Source organism: Cydia amplana, chromosome 22 (assembly GCF_948474715.1).
Source record: "Cydia amplana chromosome 22, ilCydAmpl1.1, whole genome shotgun sequence".
NCBI classification, from domain to species: domain Eukaryota; kingdom Metazoa; phylum Arthropoda; class Insecta; order Lepidoptera; family Tortricidae; genus Cydia; species Cydia amplana.
The window spans coordinates 12,252,487-12,268,687 of NC_086090.1; the positions used below are offsets into that span (position 1 = coordinate 12,252,487).

Consider the following 16,201-nt stretch of genomic DNA (forward strand, 5'->3'; position numbering starts at 1 on the left):
ATGTTAAGCTTAAGCTATTTAGCACAAGCTTTGCTCCAGAATGCAACAATACCCTATGCTCATTCTCAATAATGTAACGGGTAATATTTGATCCCTTTGGCAATATAATTGGATGCCTTTGGGAGTAGGGCAGATTTGCATGCTGGAGCCTTCCACCAACGCGGAGAAGGTTCATTGAACACAGGAATGGATGTAACGCATCGAGTTTCGATTTAAAAGGTTTATTCGCCTTTAAGGCACTTATCTCTTCATTAAAATGCTTATGTTGCTCATACCTAATGATTGCCAACAAAGACCTTTTCAATTCACGAGGCGTTAGACATTCCGTTTTCTTGTCTGAATAATTTTTTGTAATGCAAGCTTTACAATTATCTATGAATCTATAACACCATGCTATAATTCTTTTCATTTTTGTTATGTTAGAACAAGTCTTGAACAACGCTATGTCATTATCCTGTGAGGCAGTTACCAGACTAACCTTTAATTCCGGTATTTCTCCTGGCATTATTTTTCCGTCTTCAGTGGGCTTATAATCTGCGTTTTTTAAAACTGAGGGCCCGTGAAACCATAATGTATTTTGCTGTAAAAGGTGAGGCTCTAATCCTCTTGACAGGCAATCTGCCGGGTTGACAGAAGTATTTATATAATGCCATGAAAAATCCTTGGTATGGTCATTAATAGTTTTGACCCTATTAGCTACATACACGGTAAGCTTTACCGGATCGATTTTTAGCCAAGAAAGCACTATTTGAGAATCCAAGTATAGATACACACTTGCATTAAATTTTAATTTTATGATATCATATACCTTGTGCGCTAGGATTGCTAATAGCAAAGCGCTATTTAACTCAGCGCGTGGAGTAGTGAGTTTCTTAATCGGGTTCACACGTGACTTTGAGCAAAGTAAATTTACTGTGACCTTGTCGTTATTATCGGTAACTCTCAAATAGATGCAACATCCATAAGCGAGATTAGAACCATCTGCAAATCCAAAAATATCTACAGATTTTGCATCTTGTGTATCCATACTTCGATTTATTACAATATCTGGCATTTGTATTAAGTTACGAGCGAATGCTCTAAAGTCTTCGTTGAGCTTGGCAGGTAATTTGGAGTCCCAAGATGGGACGTCAAGCCAAATTTGCTGCATTAAGAGCTTTGCTTTTACTACAATAGGCCCGGCCAAGCCCAGCGGATCAAACATTTTGCTTATAAAGCTCAATGCCTTTCGCTTTGTATAATGTTCAAGTATCTCCTGCTTGGGAGAACTTATTATAAGTGTATCTTCAGCTAGGTTGCACTTAAGACCTAATGTGCGAACAAAATCAGCTTCTTTATTTTCAGAAAAATTCACTTCCTTACTCTCCATTTTACAATTTGATGGAAGGCCGTACAAGAGCGAACTATCATTTGCACACCATTTATGTAGGCTAAAGCCACCTAATTTTAACAATTCTATTAACTCATCACGAGTTTTTATTACAAGTTCCTTGTCGTTACAAGCTATATTAGCATCATCAACATATGTGTTATGAAGCAGCACGTCTGCAGCCAGGGGAAAACGCTCCTTATATCTATAGACCAGTTCGAGTAAGCATCTACAGGCTAGAAAACTACTACTTTTGAGACCATAGGTCACGGTCTGAAGCTGCAAGCATTGTACTTCTTTATCGGGGTTGTCCCTCCATAAAATATTTTGTAATGGACGATGTGATGGTTCTACCAAAACTTGTCTGAACATTTTACGTATATCGCAATTTAAAACATATTTGAACATTCTAAACAGAACTAGAATGCTGAATAAATCATTTTGCACAACAGGGCCGTTTAGGAGTACGTCATTTAATGAAACTTTGCTTAGGCTTTGCATTCCTCCGTCAAAAACAACTCTAAGGGGTGTACTTGAACTTTTAATATTAATCACGGGGTGGTGTGCCAGAAAATATGTGGCTTGTGTGTCCAAATCATATTGCGAAATTGGAATGCAAATCGCATGGCCTAACTCTAAGTACTCATCAATAAAGGACTTATAACCTCTATATAAAAGAGGATCTTTGGCAAGTCTAATTTCTAAATTTTTAAACCTTTTTAAGGCGCATGTGAGTGAATCACCCAACTTTATCTCTTTAACTGCCTGCTTCAGCGGTAAAGCTACCTGAAATCTATTATTTTCAAGCACAACTGACTCTTTAAATATTTTTTCCGCCAATTCTTGCTCAGAATTAGCTTCAGTATAGATTTCAGGCACCTTCTCCGTTTGCCAAAATTGTGAAATTGAGTGCTCTAGATTATTAAGATTCTTGTTACCGACATGTTTGCAACAGACTGCTGAGGTAGGTTGAGAGGAAGCAACTGATGCGCTGTCCCTCACCCTCCCTGCTACAATGTAGCCAAAGCGCGTGTTGTGGAGATACGGACCACCGGGCTGTGCCAGCAGCTGATCTCGCAGTAAATTCTGGAAAAATAAGTGACAGTCTAAGAGGATGCCAACTTTGCCGGAGACATCAAAGTCTTTGTCGGCCAATTTAACATATGGAGGTATAGTGAAATCCTTCCTATTAATCTCAAATTGTGGCATTTTACTTGTGATGCTATCAGCTACGTTGCAAGTCACTGACAATTTAAAATCGGTTGCTGTTGCATACACGTCAATAGTTGTTTGTTGCCTAGTTTCATTAACAGAATCAAAGACTCCGCCCACTGTGTCCTTAGATTGTTCTAGAGTGCAGCCAAGCTGCTTAGCTAAGTCAGCTCTTATAAGAGAAACTTGACTACAATTATCTAAAAGGGCTTTAGTATAAATAAAATTACCCTGCCTATCAATTAGCTTTACCCTAACACTAGGTAAGAGTATATTACCCTTGGCCTTTGATAACAAAGTTACTTGACCAGAGTCCTTGCCGGGAACAATGTCCTCATGCAGCAAGGAATTGTGTTTTTCTTTGCAAACTGAGCATTTAAAACCAAATAGGCATTTTTTACCATGGTGCTCATTTAGGCAAATGTTACATAATTTGTTTGACTTTACAAAGTCCTGACGTTGCGCTATGTCTAACAGCTTGAATTTTGGGCATAAGTGCATCTTGTGCAATTGAGAATGACAGTACTTACATTTTGCAACTTTTGTTTGGGTTTTGGTAGAACCGCTTGTAGCAGCAACTACTAGGCTGCTCCTCCGGCTAGGGGCTTGCGCATGGGCAAGCGTTTCAAGCGCCGCAGCTCTGTCCTCTAAAAATTCAAATAAATCATTTAGCTTTGGCAAATCCAAGGCTTGCTTTTCTAAATGGAATGCCCTAAGAGTGTACTGATCAAGTTTGCGCTGTAAGACAGTCAAAATAATCAAATCCCAATGCTGCACTGGTACATCCATATTTTGAAGCGCACCTAAATGCTGTTTAGTGTTAACAACTAACTCACGAATGGCAGCTGAAGACGTTTTATTTATATTTGGCAAGTCTAGTATTGATGTAACATGATATTGTATCATTTGCTGCTTATTGTCGTAGCGATCAGCTAGTAATTTAAGCGCTATTTCATAATTCTCATCATTTAAAGGCAAATGTTTGATAATATTTAATGCCTCGTCACATAATAGTGATCGTAGGTAATAAAACTTGTCGCACTGCGACAGCTTAGGATCCTTTTTAATGACACTGTTATAAAGTGTAATGAATTCATTATACTGTCCTACCTCGCCGTTGAACTTTTTAATCTCTATCCGCGGTAGCCTTTGAAAGCCTGAAGATGACTCCTGCGCAGATGGCGCAGAAGCAGGAGATGCGACAGCAATAGGCGCAATCTTGGAGTTGAGGAAAGCTGCCATCTCAAAATAAGCAGCCTCGACCGCGTCTATGGGCTCCTTGTCATCTGGATCAAGCAATGAAATTTCTAAGTTAAGTTCCATATATTCTGCAAAAACTTTCTCTAAACGGTCTCTTTTTTCTCGTAATAAATGTAAATCACAAATACCTTGATCAAGACTCCGTATATAGGCCTTTAATCTTGTCATAAAACCTTTAGATTGTCCCCTGGCTGCAACCATACGCTTCAATTCTTCTGTCATTTTGCACTTTTACGGGTTTTACAAAAAAAATAACAACAAGTTAAAAGTGAACTTAAAGGTAAACACTTTAAACAACACTGCACGTACTTTACAACACAGTATTATAAGTTTTTCAACAGATTTGCTCACTAAATTGCAATTCTCAATTTGCAAAATAACTTCAACCGTTATGACGCGACGCGTTCTTTATTGTCAGCACGAACCACATAAAACGCAACTACCAATCACCGCCTTCCAACGCTCTGCTGCAGCGCGCTTCTATTGGCCAGTAACGCTCGGCCGCAGTCACGATAGGCGTTTTGATAGTGCACAGCCAGGACGATGAGACTTACGTAACTAAGAATCGACTTGTTTAAATAACCGGGAAAGTCCATTAAGGTGGGCAAGTCGATCTTTTCAAGTGTTCTGGAACTTATGATAAAAATTCACTTGGAGTTTTTAAACAGCTTTGTAAATTGTTTAACGCGAAAACACGTATGTTTCTGACGACAGGCCCGCTAATAACACTATAAAAGGCTCGAAAACGTTCCTTATGCTCAACGACAGTAGTTCATAAGAGTAAATACAAACGCACGAAAACGTACTTTAGTGCCTATAACACAAAGTTCACAATATCAATGTTCTAATCAATTTTAAATGTACGAGCACCGCACGTACGTAGGCATAAAATTGCCTTAAGTTTTATAAGTAGATATTCCGAAGCAATGTTTAGCTCGGCGAATGTTCTATATACACCACACTGTAGCGTATAAACACTTGCTTTGCACAGCAAAGCACACTTTAAAGTATATGAGATCCACACACCGTAGGTAGGCAACTACCACCAAAAAAAGTCTGCAAAAACAATGAGCACAGCACACTGGCCTAAAAATAAATAATTATGACTAGGCTCGCCTGACTTTTTTAGACGATGGGGTACAAAAATCGGGTGCACCGCACACCGATGTTCCGCCACACGGTGACGTTGCGTGGATGCTGCAACAGCTTCCACCCGCAAAAAAAACAGCCTGGCCCGCACGAACACCTGCACCGGCCACAGACACTGCGTTTTTTCGCCAATGTTATGGCAAAATAAAATCATTGGAGTTTAACGTCCACGGAGTCGACAATTTGCCGACCGCGAAACACACTGTGTTCACGTAGCACTGCTAACCGCGTCAATGCACTGCACTGTAACCAACCGGCCCATAAGTCCAATTACTTTTTATATAGGTATTTTTCACCTCGAAGGACCAATGTTAGGCGCAGGTCATTTAAGGAAACGCCAAACATAAATTTAAAATTACGACTATATTTCCACTTCCAAAGCCAACGGTTACCGTTAAAACTAAACTTGACAATTTTTGTTACTCTACCTACATGTACGGTATGTATTGTACATAGGGGCACAGAGAGAACAAGTTATTGTGTAAGTTAATCTGAAGAAATCGAATATGCTGCCTTCATAAATTCATAACACAAACAATTGTTTAACCACATATGAGGTAAGGTGGGGTAAGACTATCACCGGGGTAAGACTATCACAGACAGACAGACATGACGAATCCATAAGGGTTCCGTTTTTTGCCATTTGGCTACGGAACCCTAATAAGGTATCTAATAGTATTACGGTTTTAATACCCCCCTGGCATTGTCTAAAATAACCGACTTGGTTTCACATTACATCTCAAAACTTTTTTTGTAGTAGAAGAACTGCGTTGCGAGACTTGCATCTTTTTACATGTAATGTTTTTGATAGGATCCCATCTCTTTTTGTAGGCTGTCCTTCTTTTCAGGTAATCATACCCATACCATACTGATACTATGTATACACATATCATAACTATATACATCTTTATTCATACTCACATCGTACATCGTAGTGTACCTTTACTTTCCCTACTAATTGTAAGAACTAAAAGGTAAATTTGTTATCGCATATATTTCTATAGGATTACAAACTTATTTATGCAGTTATTAGATCTTTAGAACGTGACTAATATTGCAGTATTATTAGATTTTTATTGGCTTAAAAAGCTTAAACCTAATTACGTTTCAAATTTGGAACTTGTGGGTATGCTAGAAGTACCTTAGAATAATGATGATCGTGAGTGATTGTGTCAGTGACAAAACTAAGGGATTTTAAAGTGCATTAATTCTTAGATTACATGTTCAAATTAAATGTTATTTTGACCGTGCCACTTTGTTTTGCTCGACTTGGCGGCGGCACTGCCGTGTCCCCAGATCCTTTGTCCTTCCCCGGGCCTCAAACTATCTCCATGCCAAATATCATCAACATGATATTGGTTCAGCGGTTTAAGCGTGACGAGATAACAGACAGACAGACAGAGATACTTTCGCATTTATAATATAGTAAGAATAGGATATATTTAATTTTTCTTGTATTAGAAAAGCTAATTTATAACAACTAATCTATTAAACGAGCAATTCTTGTATATATTTCGGGGATCTCGGAAACGGCTCTAACGATTTCGATGAAATTTTATCATATATGAGGGTTTTCTGGGGTGAAAAATCTATCTAGGTAGGTGTTATCTCTGGAAAAACGCGCATTTTTGAGTTTTTAGGTAGGTAGGTACCTATATGTTTTCCAAGCAAAGCTCGGTCTCCCAGATATTTAAACTTTATACGGCATACGCTGTCAGCTGTCAAATTTACAAAAACAAAACATTGCAAATGTGATTCATTTTGTTTCATGTAACCTTAGGTACAGGTATTTATAATATGTAATAATTCCAGAAATAGTTTTATGTTTATATAATATTTTAATGTTATAATATGATCAATGAATAAGGTAAGGTGGGGCAAGACTAACAGTACAAGGATTCCATACAAGTGATAGTCTTACCCCGGTGTCGTCTTACCCCACCTTACCTTACGTATTAAAATTGCCCGGGTTATTCGGGTCGATCCTGTATGTAAGTACTATAGTACTTATACTAAAAAACTATTCACAGATTTTTGTGCATTCTTTAAGATTTCCTTAAATGTAAAATAGAAAGATATACGTCGTATTATTATTACATATAATATATATTCAATGCCAATATATATAAGTAATAATAATATGACGTAAACATTGCCAATTAACTTACAGTGCCCCCAATAAAAGATTTGTTGACAATATATGTAATACTTTCTAATTCCCGTGCCACTTAATCAGCTGTTTTAGGTAAATTTGTTATGGGAATTAGGGCACGGAAATTAGCATTCGTAATAAAAAAATTCGCCAAAAATTTAAATCGTGTTTGACCAAACTGTTATGTTATCGCTTACATAAAGATACATAAAGGGCTCCTAAATATGACAATTGCTATTGAAAAGCTATGTGGAAAATAAAATTTATAAGGGGCATCGAAATTAGAAAAAAATTTGCGCCCACTCGGATTCCGAAATACTTACGCGATTTGCTCGAACACGCCGCGGCTTGACTTACATCCGCTTGCTTTGAGAGACAGCCGAATACTGCCAGTACAGGTGAGGCGGGACACGAGGCGGTTCAAATACAAACGTCGGCTGTCAGAGCCCTTTGAGTTTTGCCGACGAAATTTTACTCGCGCGCTCGGACAAAATTTAAACATCGATCACGAGTTATTTACCACAATGAAGTTAATAGTATATGTGCTCAGTGATAGTAAATATCATCTAGTTTAAGTATTTGACACTAAATTAGTGATACTAATGTAGAATTTTTCGTAGGATTTTTCATTATGCTCAAAAGTAGATTCCGGACAGGGCACGGGAGTAGTAATTTGAGCCTTTAGGTATTTTTATGTGTACTCTAAAAACCAACTAATCAGTGAATTCATATGGAACTCGGTGTGAAAGTGTGACTTCTTTATGTAAAAAAAAATTGGTAAGTATTGTCTGATGCTAACCCGCGATTTTCATCACGGACAGAAAAAAAATCGTGTTCAGAAATTGACCCAAATCCTGAAGAAGAGGGTCCAACAGGAGGTTCCAGAGGATTGGTCCTCCAATGGATCCTTGAACACATCCTTTGTTGGTTTCTTTTGTGTACTCTACTCCCGCATATCTCACCACTACCTCCCTTTCGCTTAGGTAACTGTCTATAATCCTTCTCAAACTTAGCGGGCACTTTTCTTCCGCTAGTCGGACTCTGATTGCTGGCCACCAAGCGCTATCAAAGGCTCCCTCTATATCCAATGAAATTACTGTGACTATCTTCTTTTGATTTAGTTTCTGGTAAATGTGTTGTATTAGTCTATAGAGGGAGTCCTCGGTGCTTCTCTGGGGCATGAATCCGAACTGGCGAGTACTCATCTTCGGTAATAGGTGAAATCTGAGGCGGGCCACCAACATCTTCTCCAGGGTCTTCCCAAGAATCGAGAGAAGTCCGATGGGTCTATATGATTTGGGTACTTTGTAGTTTTCTTTTCCCGGTTTCTTCCAGTCAGCTGGAAAGTGGTGGCACTCTAGACACTTGTTGTAGAATTTTAGAAAGAGTTCTGGTTCACTTCTTATAACCTGGAGACATATGTCGGCTGTAAAACCGTCGGGCCCGGGGGCCTTTTTCGGGTTGAATGATTCACTTGCGGTTTTAAGTTCTGCCATTGTAAATGGTGCGTCACAAGCCTCACCTTGTCCGCCAGCATTTACTTCTTCCGCTTTATTTCGAATTTCTCTGTGGTAAGTGTTGTCGTTGGTTGCAAGGTCCTCGGGATAAAAGGTCTCCGCTAATAATTTAGCGGAGTCCTTTGCATCCAAGGTCTCCCCATTTTCCTCCAACGGCAGGTCCTCTACCCTACACGTAGTTCTCCCTATTACCCTATATATGCCTTCCCAGACTCCTTCTCTGTCTTGTTTACAACAGAACTCCTTCCAGCTGTCGGTTTGAGCTTTTGTAACTGCTAATTCATATACTTCTTTTTGGTTAGTTTTGGGTTAGGTTAGTTTTGAGTTAGGTTGGTTTTGAGTTAGGTTGGTTTTGAGTTAGGTTGGTTTTGAGTTAGGTTGGTTTTGAGTTAGGTTGGTTTTTTTTTTTGAGTTAGGTTGGTTTTGAGTTAGGTTGGTTTTGAGTTAGGTTGGTTTTGAGTTAGGTTAGGTTAGGTTAGGTTAGGTTAGGTTAGGTTAGGTTAGGTTAGGTTAGGTTAGGTTAGGTTAGGTTAGGTTAGGTTAGGTTAGGTTAGGTTAGGTTAGGTTAGGTTAGGTTAGGTTAGGTTCCACGGACCTGCTCGGGTGTCCGAGTGGGCGGGGAGGTGAACCCCGACGTGGCGCGTCCCCAGGTGGTGGATAGGGGAATGCCCCGGCCCTTTGTCGTGCTGGGGTAGGACGTAGTCCCGCGAACCAAACACCAGGGGGGGAATTTGGGGGGCTTTGTGCCCGAGAATGGCTCTCCACGCGTCCCTCTGAATAAGCAGACGGCGCAGTGGATGAGCAGAGAGGAGGAGCTATGAGAGCAGTATGTAGGGTCAATCAAGTCACTGTTTCGCGCGCGGACGTCTGGGGAGGAGGCTGAGGGCTCCCTGACGCGTCGTGGATGTGGGTGGTTGCCGGATTGGAGAGCCTTCTGCTTTTCTGACATTGCCTAGCTGTCTGGAAGGATTGTGCATTGGGCTTCTGTGAAACCCAATTGCAGATCTATTTCTCCGGGCGGGTCGGCGGTGTCAGCGGATCGGGAGGATCGCGCACCGGATGCCGCGTGGATCTGTTGTGCGTCTGGGGGGCTTTTGGCTTCCAATGACGGCTGCGGGGGGTCACATTCCGGATCTTTGCCCGAGGAGCAGTTCCTTGATTGATACCCTGAGGAGTGGCTGGGCGGGTGGCTCCGCGTGTCCCTCTGAATAGCAGAGGGCACAGTGTGAGCTGCAAAATCCCTGTTGGGAATTTCTAATAGGTCCCCTATTAGAAATTACCTCTGGCGGGGGGAGGAGTGGGGATGGCTCCGGCCACCAAGCGCGGCGGATGGAAAAGTGGAAGAAAACCACTATAAAAATCACCCCAATCCCAAGGTGTGTCTGGCGTGCCGATGGGATGCGTGGCTGGAGGGAGTCCAGTCACAAACGTCAGGGAGGGGCATACCTCCTCAAAATAGCACACAAAATGAGTGGAAACGAAAATGTAGAACTACCCCAGGAGGTTTCAATCCTCCATGTCGCCACAGGACGGGCAATTGCCCATGCTGTGGCGACATGCCGCCTTCCGTATTCTGGGGGGGCAAACCACTCACGATCCCGAAACGACAACACAAGCAAACACTTCATGGACACCGATTTGCAGAGTGATTTGGTATTGAGGCTGCAAGGAGGGGGTGATGGGGAGAATAGCAGTCCGGCGGAGGCAGGAGCCTCCACTGGCCACCCCAAGGATGGATTCCGACCATTTCAGGACGCCCAGGGGCGCTGGGTGTTCCATGATGAGGACGTGCCTCCGGGGACGGCGGTGGATTCTACACGCTCCCCACCCAAACCCGCTAGGGGGCTTAGTGAGAGACGGCAACCCGTAGTGCGAATAGAACGCATGCCAGAAAGGGTCCCCTCTCTTGGCAGGGAGGAGTTCTTCTCCCCCATGAGAATAGACACGGGTGACCTCCCTGGGGACGGAGTATTTTTCTCTCCGGTGCCAACCGACGGGGAAACCGCCGAATCCGACGTTTCGCTAACTGCCCAAATGGCCGCAGGACGGAAGAGGCAGCGAAGCAGTGGTAGCGACACGGGAGCATCGCCGAGCGGCGAGGCTTCCGATCTTGCGGAGCGAGGAAAGTCCGCCTCGGGGCCCTCCAAGCGAGGAACAGGCCGCCAACCATCCACGGCGCGCCACGCCGGGCTAACCAAGGAAAAGGCTAAGCGCCGGGAGCTCGAGCTGCAAACTGAAGAGGACCTGATGGCCGCGTCCAAAATGGTGACGCTAAGACGGCTTGCCCGCCATCCGGATTCGTTTGGGACGACAAGTGGGTCAGACGACGAAGAAAACCGCACTGTCCTGGCCCTAAACCAGCAGGTGCGTGATAGTCTGGGGCTTATCAAGGACGTGGCCACCAAGTCCAAAAACCTAAAGGGCACGTACCAACGAATCCTGAAGGAGGCTGTGGCTGCGATCAGGGAAGCTGTCGGTGAGATGAGGGGCCGGACTGTCTCCGATGAGACGAGGAGGCTCGCCGCCGAAAACGCTCGCCTTAAGGCGGAAATGGCCGAGCTCCGTAAGGAGATGGGCGACTTGCGCACTAGCCTTGGGCAGCGCCTCGAAGGGACGCGCCAAGAGACGACGACATCACCTGCTCGGGAGCAAGGTGACTTAGAGCGCAATATCGTGGCCAAGGTGACTGAAATGATGGGTACAAGGTTGAGCGCCCTGGAGGAGAAACTGCTCCCACAGCAACCTACTCAGGTGTCGTCTGCTCCCACACCTTCCAAAGCAGGAAGCTCTCCCCCCGGTCACACTCCAGCTCCTACCAACCCAGCGGGTGCGAAGCGGGCTGCGAAAAAGAATAAAAAGAAGGAGGGGCCCAAAAAGCGTCCTACGAGTGTTCCTGGCCCCGCTTCCCAAGTCCGGCAGCCTCGGCTGCAGACAACAGTGCCTGCCTCGGAAGAGGAATGGACGACTGTGGTCAAGCGGGGTAAGAAGAACAAAAAGAAGTCTCCCGTTGGAGCAGCGACGACTGCGAAGCCGCAACAGCCGGCGGCACCGCGGAAAGCGCAAGAAGGGAAGGGTCGCAATAAGACCAAGGCGCTACTGCGCACCCCGCGGTCAGCCGCCGTAGTCCTCACCCTGGAGACGGGAGCAGAAGAGAGGGGCGTTACCTACGGAACGTTGATCACGGAGGCCAAGTCCAAAATTTCCCTGGATGGGCTCGGTATCGCCGGTCTAAGGTTCCGTAGGGCAGTGACAGGGGCGGCAATCCTGGAGATCCCAGGCCCAGACACCACCAGCGGCAACCAAGCAGACTCTCTTGCTGCCAAGTTGAGGGAGACGCTTAATGTGGCCGACGTCCGCATCTCTAGGCCGGTAAAATGCGCGGAGATGCGCATTTCCGGCCTGGATGACTCGGTTACAGAGGAAGAGCTCGCCGCTGCCGTGGCGAAAGTTGGAGGGTGTGCCCTAGAGGCAGTGAAAGTTGGCCGGATCTCCCGCGCGCCAACAGGCCTGGGCACAGCGTGGGCTCGCTGCCCCGTAGCAGCCGCCAAGAAAGTGGCTGAGGGGCGACTCCTCGTCGGTTGGGCTTCGGCAAACGTGAAGCTGCTGGAGTCCCGACCCCTGAGGTGCTTCCGCTGCCTGGTGCCTGGCCATGTTAGGAAGGGGTGCACCTCAGAAATCGACCGCAGTGACCAGTGCTACCGATGCGGTCAATCTGGTCACCGGGCCAGGGACTGCACCGCCGCGCCCCACTGCACTCTGTGCACTGCAGCGGGCAAATCTGCTGACCACAGTGCCGGCAGCAGTACCTGCGCGATGGGGGCTAAAGCCCCAAAACGCATGTCCCGGAAGGTGACCAACAAATCAGGCACCCCTGGAGTGGCGGCGCCTCTGGCTGCACAAGAGGGCCCGATTAGCAATGCGCCAAATGACGAGGTCAACTAATCGGATCCTCCAGGCGAACATAAACCACTGCGCCGGGGCGCAAGATCTCCTCCTGCAGTCCATGGCGCAGTGGTCGATAGATGCTGCCGTGGTCGCCGAGCCGTACTACGTCCCCCCCAGCCACAACTGGGCTGCGGACCTGGATGGCTTGGTGGCCATTATAACAAAAGCAGGGGTAGAGGGTATACCGCCCCCCTCCACGTTGTCGAGGGGTCGAGGCTATGTGGCTGTCCTCTGGGGCGAAATTACCCTGATCGGGGTATATTTCTCCCCCAACAGAAGAGTCTCCGAGTTCGAAGCCTTCCTCGGCCAGCTGGCGGCTCTCGTTGGGCAGACCCAACCGCGCCAGGTAGTTGTCGCAGGTGACTTAAACGCCAAATCCATGGCCTGGGGCTGTCCCGCAACCGACATTCGCGGAGACCTTCTAGAGGAATGGGCGACGATGACCGGAATGTCGGTTCTGAACCGAGGGTCGGCCAGCACCTGCGTGCGCTGGCAGGGAGAATCCATAGTGGACGTGACGTTCGCGACCCCGGCACTCGCGACCCGCGTCCGTGGCTGGAGAGTACTGGAGACGGTGGAGACATTATCAGACCATTTGTACATCCGGTTTGATGTCTCCACGTCCTCCGGAGGCACGACAGACACGGATCGTCGTCCGAATGGCCGTGCTGCGACCCCTTACCCTCGTTGGGCCCTGAACAGCCTGGATCGCGAAGCGGTGGAGATAGCGTCCCTCGTCCAGGCCTGGACAACATCTCCTGGGCCTGTGGAGACCGAGGAGGAGGCAGCCTGGTTCCGCGAAGCCATGTCACAAGTCTGTGACGCAGGCATGTCGCGAGCCAAGCCACGGCCTCCGAAGCGTCAAGTGTACTGGTGGTCGCGAGAAATCGAAGAACTCCGATCCCGCTCCAACAGGGCGAGACGCCAGTACACACGGTCCCGTCGACGCAGACACCGAGACGTTGAAGAGGAGACGCGGCTGTACAGTGCCTACAGGGAGGCGGTCAAGGCGCTGCAGCTCTCCATCTGCGAGGCAAAGGCGAGCGCCAGAGCGGAGCTTCTCGAGACTCTAAACCGAGACCCATGGGGGAGGCCGTACAAGACGGTCAGGGGTAAATTACGCCCTTGGGCCCCCCCCTTGACAGAGAGTCTCGAGCCTCGACTACTGGGGGTGGTTGTTTCCAACTTGTTTCCGAACAGACCGGAACACCAGCCCCCAGAAATGGCACCTCCCCATCAGCTCGCAGGGTTCGAGGGTGCGGAAGTCGGGGTGCCTCCGGTAACGGAGGCAGAGCTAGACGCAGCCGTGCGGAGGCTAAAAGCCAAAAACACGGCACCGGGTCCAGATGGGATCCCAGGACGCGTCCTGGCTCTGGCGCTGCGGTCCCTAGGGGAGAGATTCCGCGGGCTACTGGACGCCTGTCTACAGTCCGGCCAATTTCCGACCATATGGAAAACCGGCCGGCTCGTCCTCCTAAAAAAGGATGGGCGTCCCGCGGAATCTCCATCAGCCTACCGTCCGATCGTATTGCTCGACGAGGCTGACAAGCTCTTCGAGCGCATCATCTGCTGTCGCCTCGTCGAGCACCTCCGAGGTGTGGGACCCGACTTGTCCGAGCAGCAGTTTGGATTCCGGGAAGGCAGGTCGACCGTGGATGCGGTCGCACGCATCAAAGCCCTCTCGGATGAGGCGGTTGACCACGGTGGGGTTCTCCTGGCGGTGTCCTTGGATATCGCCAATGCCTTTAACACCCTGCCGTGGTCGTGCATTAGGGAGGCGCTAAAATACCACAAAGTGCCTCCCTATTTGTGCCAAATAGTCGGGGCCTACCTCTCGGAGCGGTGTGTGGAGTATCCGGTCCGGGGTGGCGGGCTTATAAGGTGGGAGACATCGTGCGGTGTTCCACAGGGCTCGGTCTTAGGGCCGCTCCTGTGGAACATTGGGTACGACTGGGTGCTGCGGGGGGAGCTTCTCCCGGGGTCAAGTGTGACCTGCTACGCAGATGACACGCTGGTCACGTCCCGGGGGACCTCGTACCGGGAAGCAGCACGCCTCGCCACCGTGACGGTGGCACAGGTGGTGAGACGTATAACGATGCTGGGTCTGGAGGTGGCGCTACACAAGTCCGAGGCGCTCTGCTTCCACGCAGCCCGGAAGGCGCCGCCTGTAGGATCCAGCATCGTCGTTGGTGGCACCCGAATCGAGGTAAAGTCCAATATGAGATATCTTGGACTTGTCCTCGATTCCCGATGGAGCTTCCGCGAGCACTTTGCCCGCCTGACCCCCCGACTAATGGCAGCTTCGGCCGCACTGAAGAGGCTGATGCCCAACATCGGGGGGCCGGAGGTGGCGAGCCGCCGTCTATATATGGGGGTGGTGCGATCGATGGCCCTGTACGGGGCGCCGATCTGGGCGGTGAATCTGGCGGCCCGAAATGTCGCCCTGCTGAGAAAGGCTCAGAGGGCGATGGCCATCAGCGTCGTACGCGGCTACCGCACCACCTCATATGATGCGGCGTGCTTGCTGGCGGGAACGCCTCCGTGGGATCTGGAGGCGGAGGCCCAAGCGTCTCTATACGAGTGGCGCAGGGAGCTCCGGCTGCGGGAGTTCCATCCTGCGCCTAGGGAGGTAGAGGCGCAAAAGCTCCTCGTCCGGCAGTCCATTGTCCTCCAATGGGAGGAGCAACTGGCTGGACGCGAGGAAGGGCACCGGACTGTCGAGGCGGTCCGGCCGGTCCTACAAGACTGGCTGGAGAGAGAGCGGGGCTCGCTAACATTCCGGCTGGTGCAGGTGCTCACGGGGCATGGCTGTTTCGGGAGCTACCTGCACCGGTACGCAAGACGGGAGGAGACGGCGGAGTGCCACCAGTGTGGCTGCGGCGAGGACACGGCGCAGCATACCCTGGAGGAATGCCCAGCCTGGGAGGGGCAGCGCCGCGAACTCGCGGCAGTGGTGGGGAACGACCTCTCCTTGCCAGCCGTAGTTAAGGCTATGGTTGCCGACGAGAGGTCGTGGAAAGCGGTCCTCTCCTTCTGCGAGGATGTAATGTCGCAGAAGGAGGCAGCGGAGAGGGAAAGGGAGGCCAACCCAGCCTCGCACCCGATCCGCCGCAAGCGCACAGGGGCCCGGAGGAGAGCGTATGCCCATCTCCTCCCCCCCACCTAGCGAGGTCTGGGCAGCGGCGCGGGGGCGTCGCTGCCCATTACATAGGCCTCGCAGAGAGGGCGCGCGTGGTATGCCCACGCGCCTTCTGAGGAGGCAGGGGTAGAAGTTCCTCAAGAGAAGGGCCCGCTGCATAGGCGGGCGGCGCCGGCGTGGTTGCGGTTGCGTACTCCAGAGAACCCGTGGCCACGCCCCACTGGTGGCGTGCAGGCATACCGTTGGTTTTTTAGTGGGTAGCGGCACCTTTGCCGAGTCCCACATAACCCGCATTTCCTCCCCCGGGTGTGCGGGTATGCATAAAGCATTTTTCCAACGAAAAAAAAAAAAAAAAAAAAAAAAAAAAAAAAAAAAAAAAAAAAAAAAAAAGGTTAGGTTAGGTTAGGTTAGGTTAGGTTAGGTTAGGTTAGGTTAGGTTAGGTTAGGTTAGGTTAGGT

The 16,201-nt window shown here is 48.3% G+C and overlaps 1 protein-coding gene across 1 annotated transcript; it reads left to right on the forward strand.

Annotated features, from left to right (window-relative positions):
• Positions 1–10,285: 10,285 nt before the first annotated feature.
• Positions 10,286–12,601, forward strand: LOC134658547 (uncharacterized). The gene is made up of 2 exons (XM_063514231.1): positions 10,286–11,486; positions 11,676–12,601. The coding sequence occupies exons 1-2, from the start codon at positions 10,286–10,288 to the stop codon at positions 12,599–12,601; spliced, it is 2,127 nt and encodes a 708-aa protein (XP_063370301.1).
• The last annotated feature ends 3,600 nt before the right edge of the window (positions 12,602–16,201 follow it).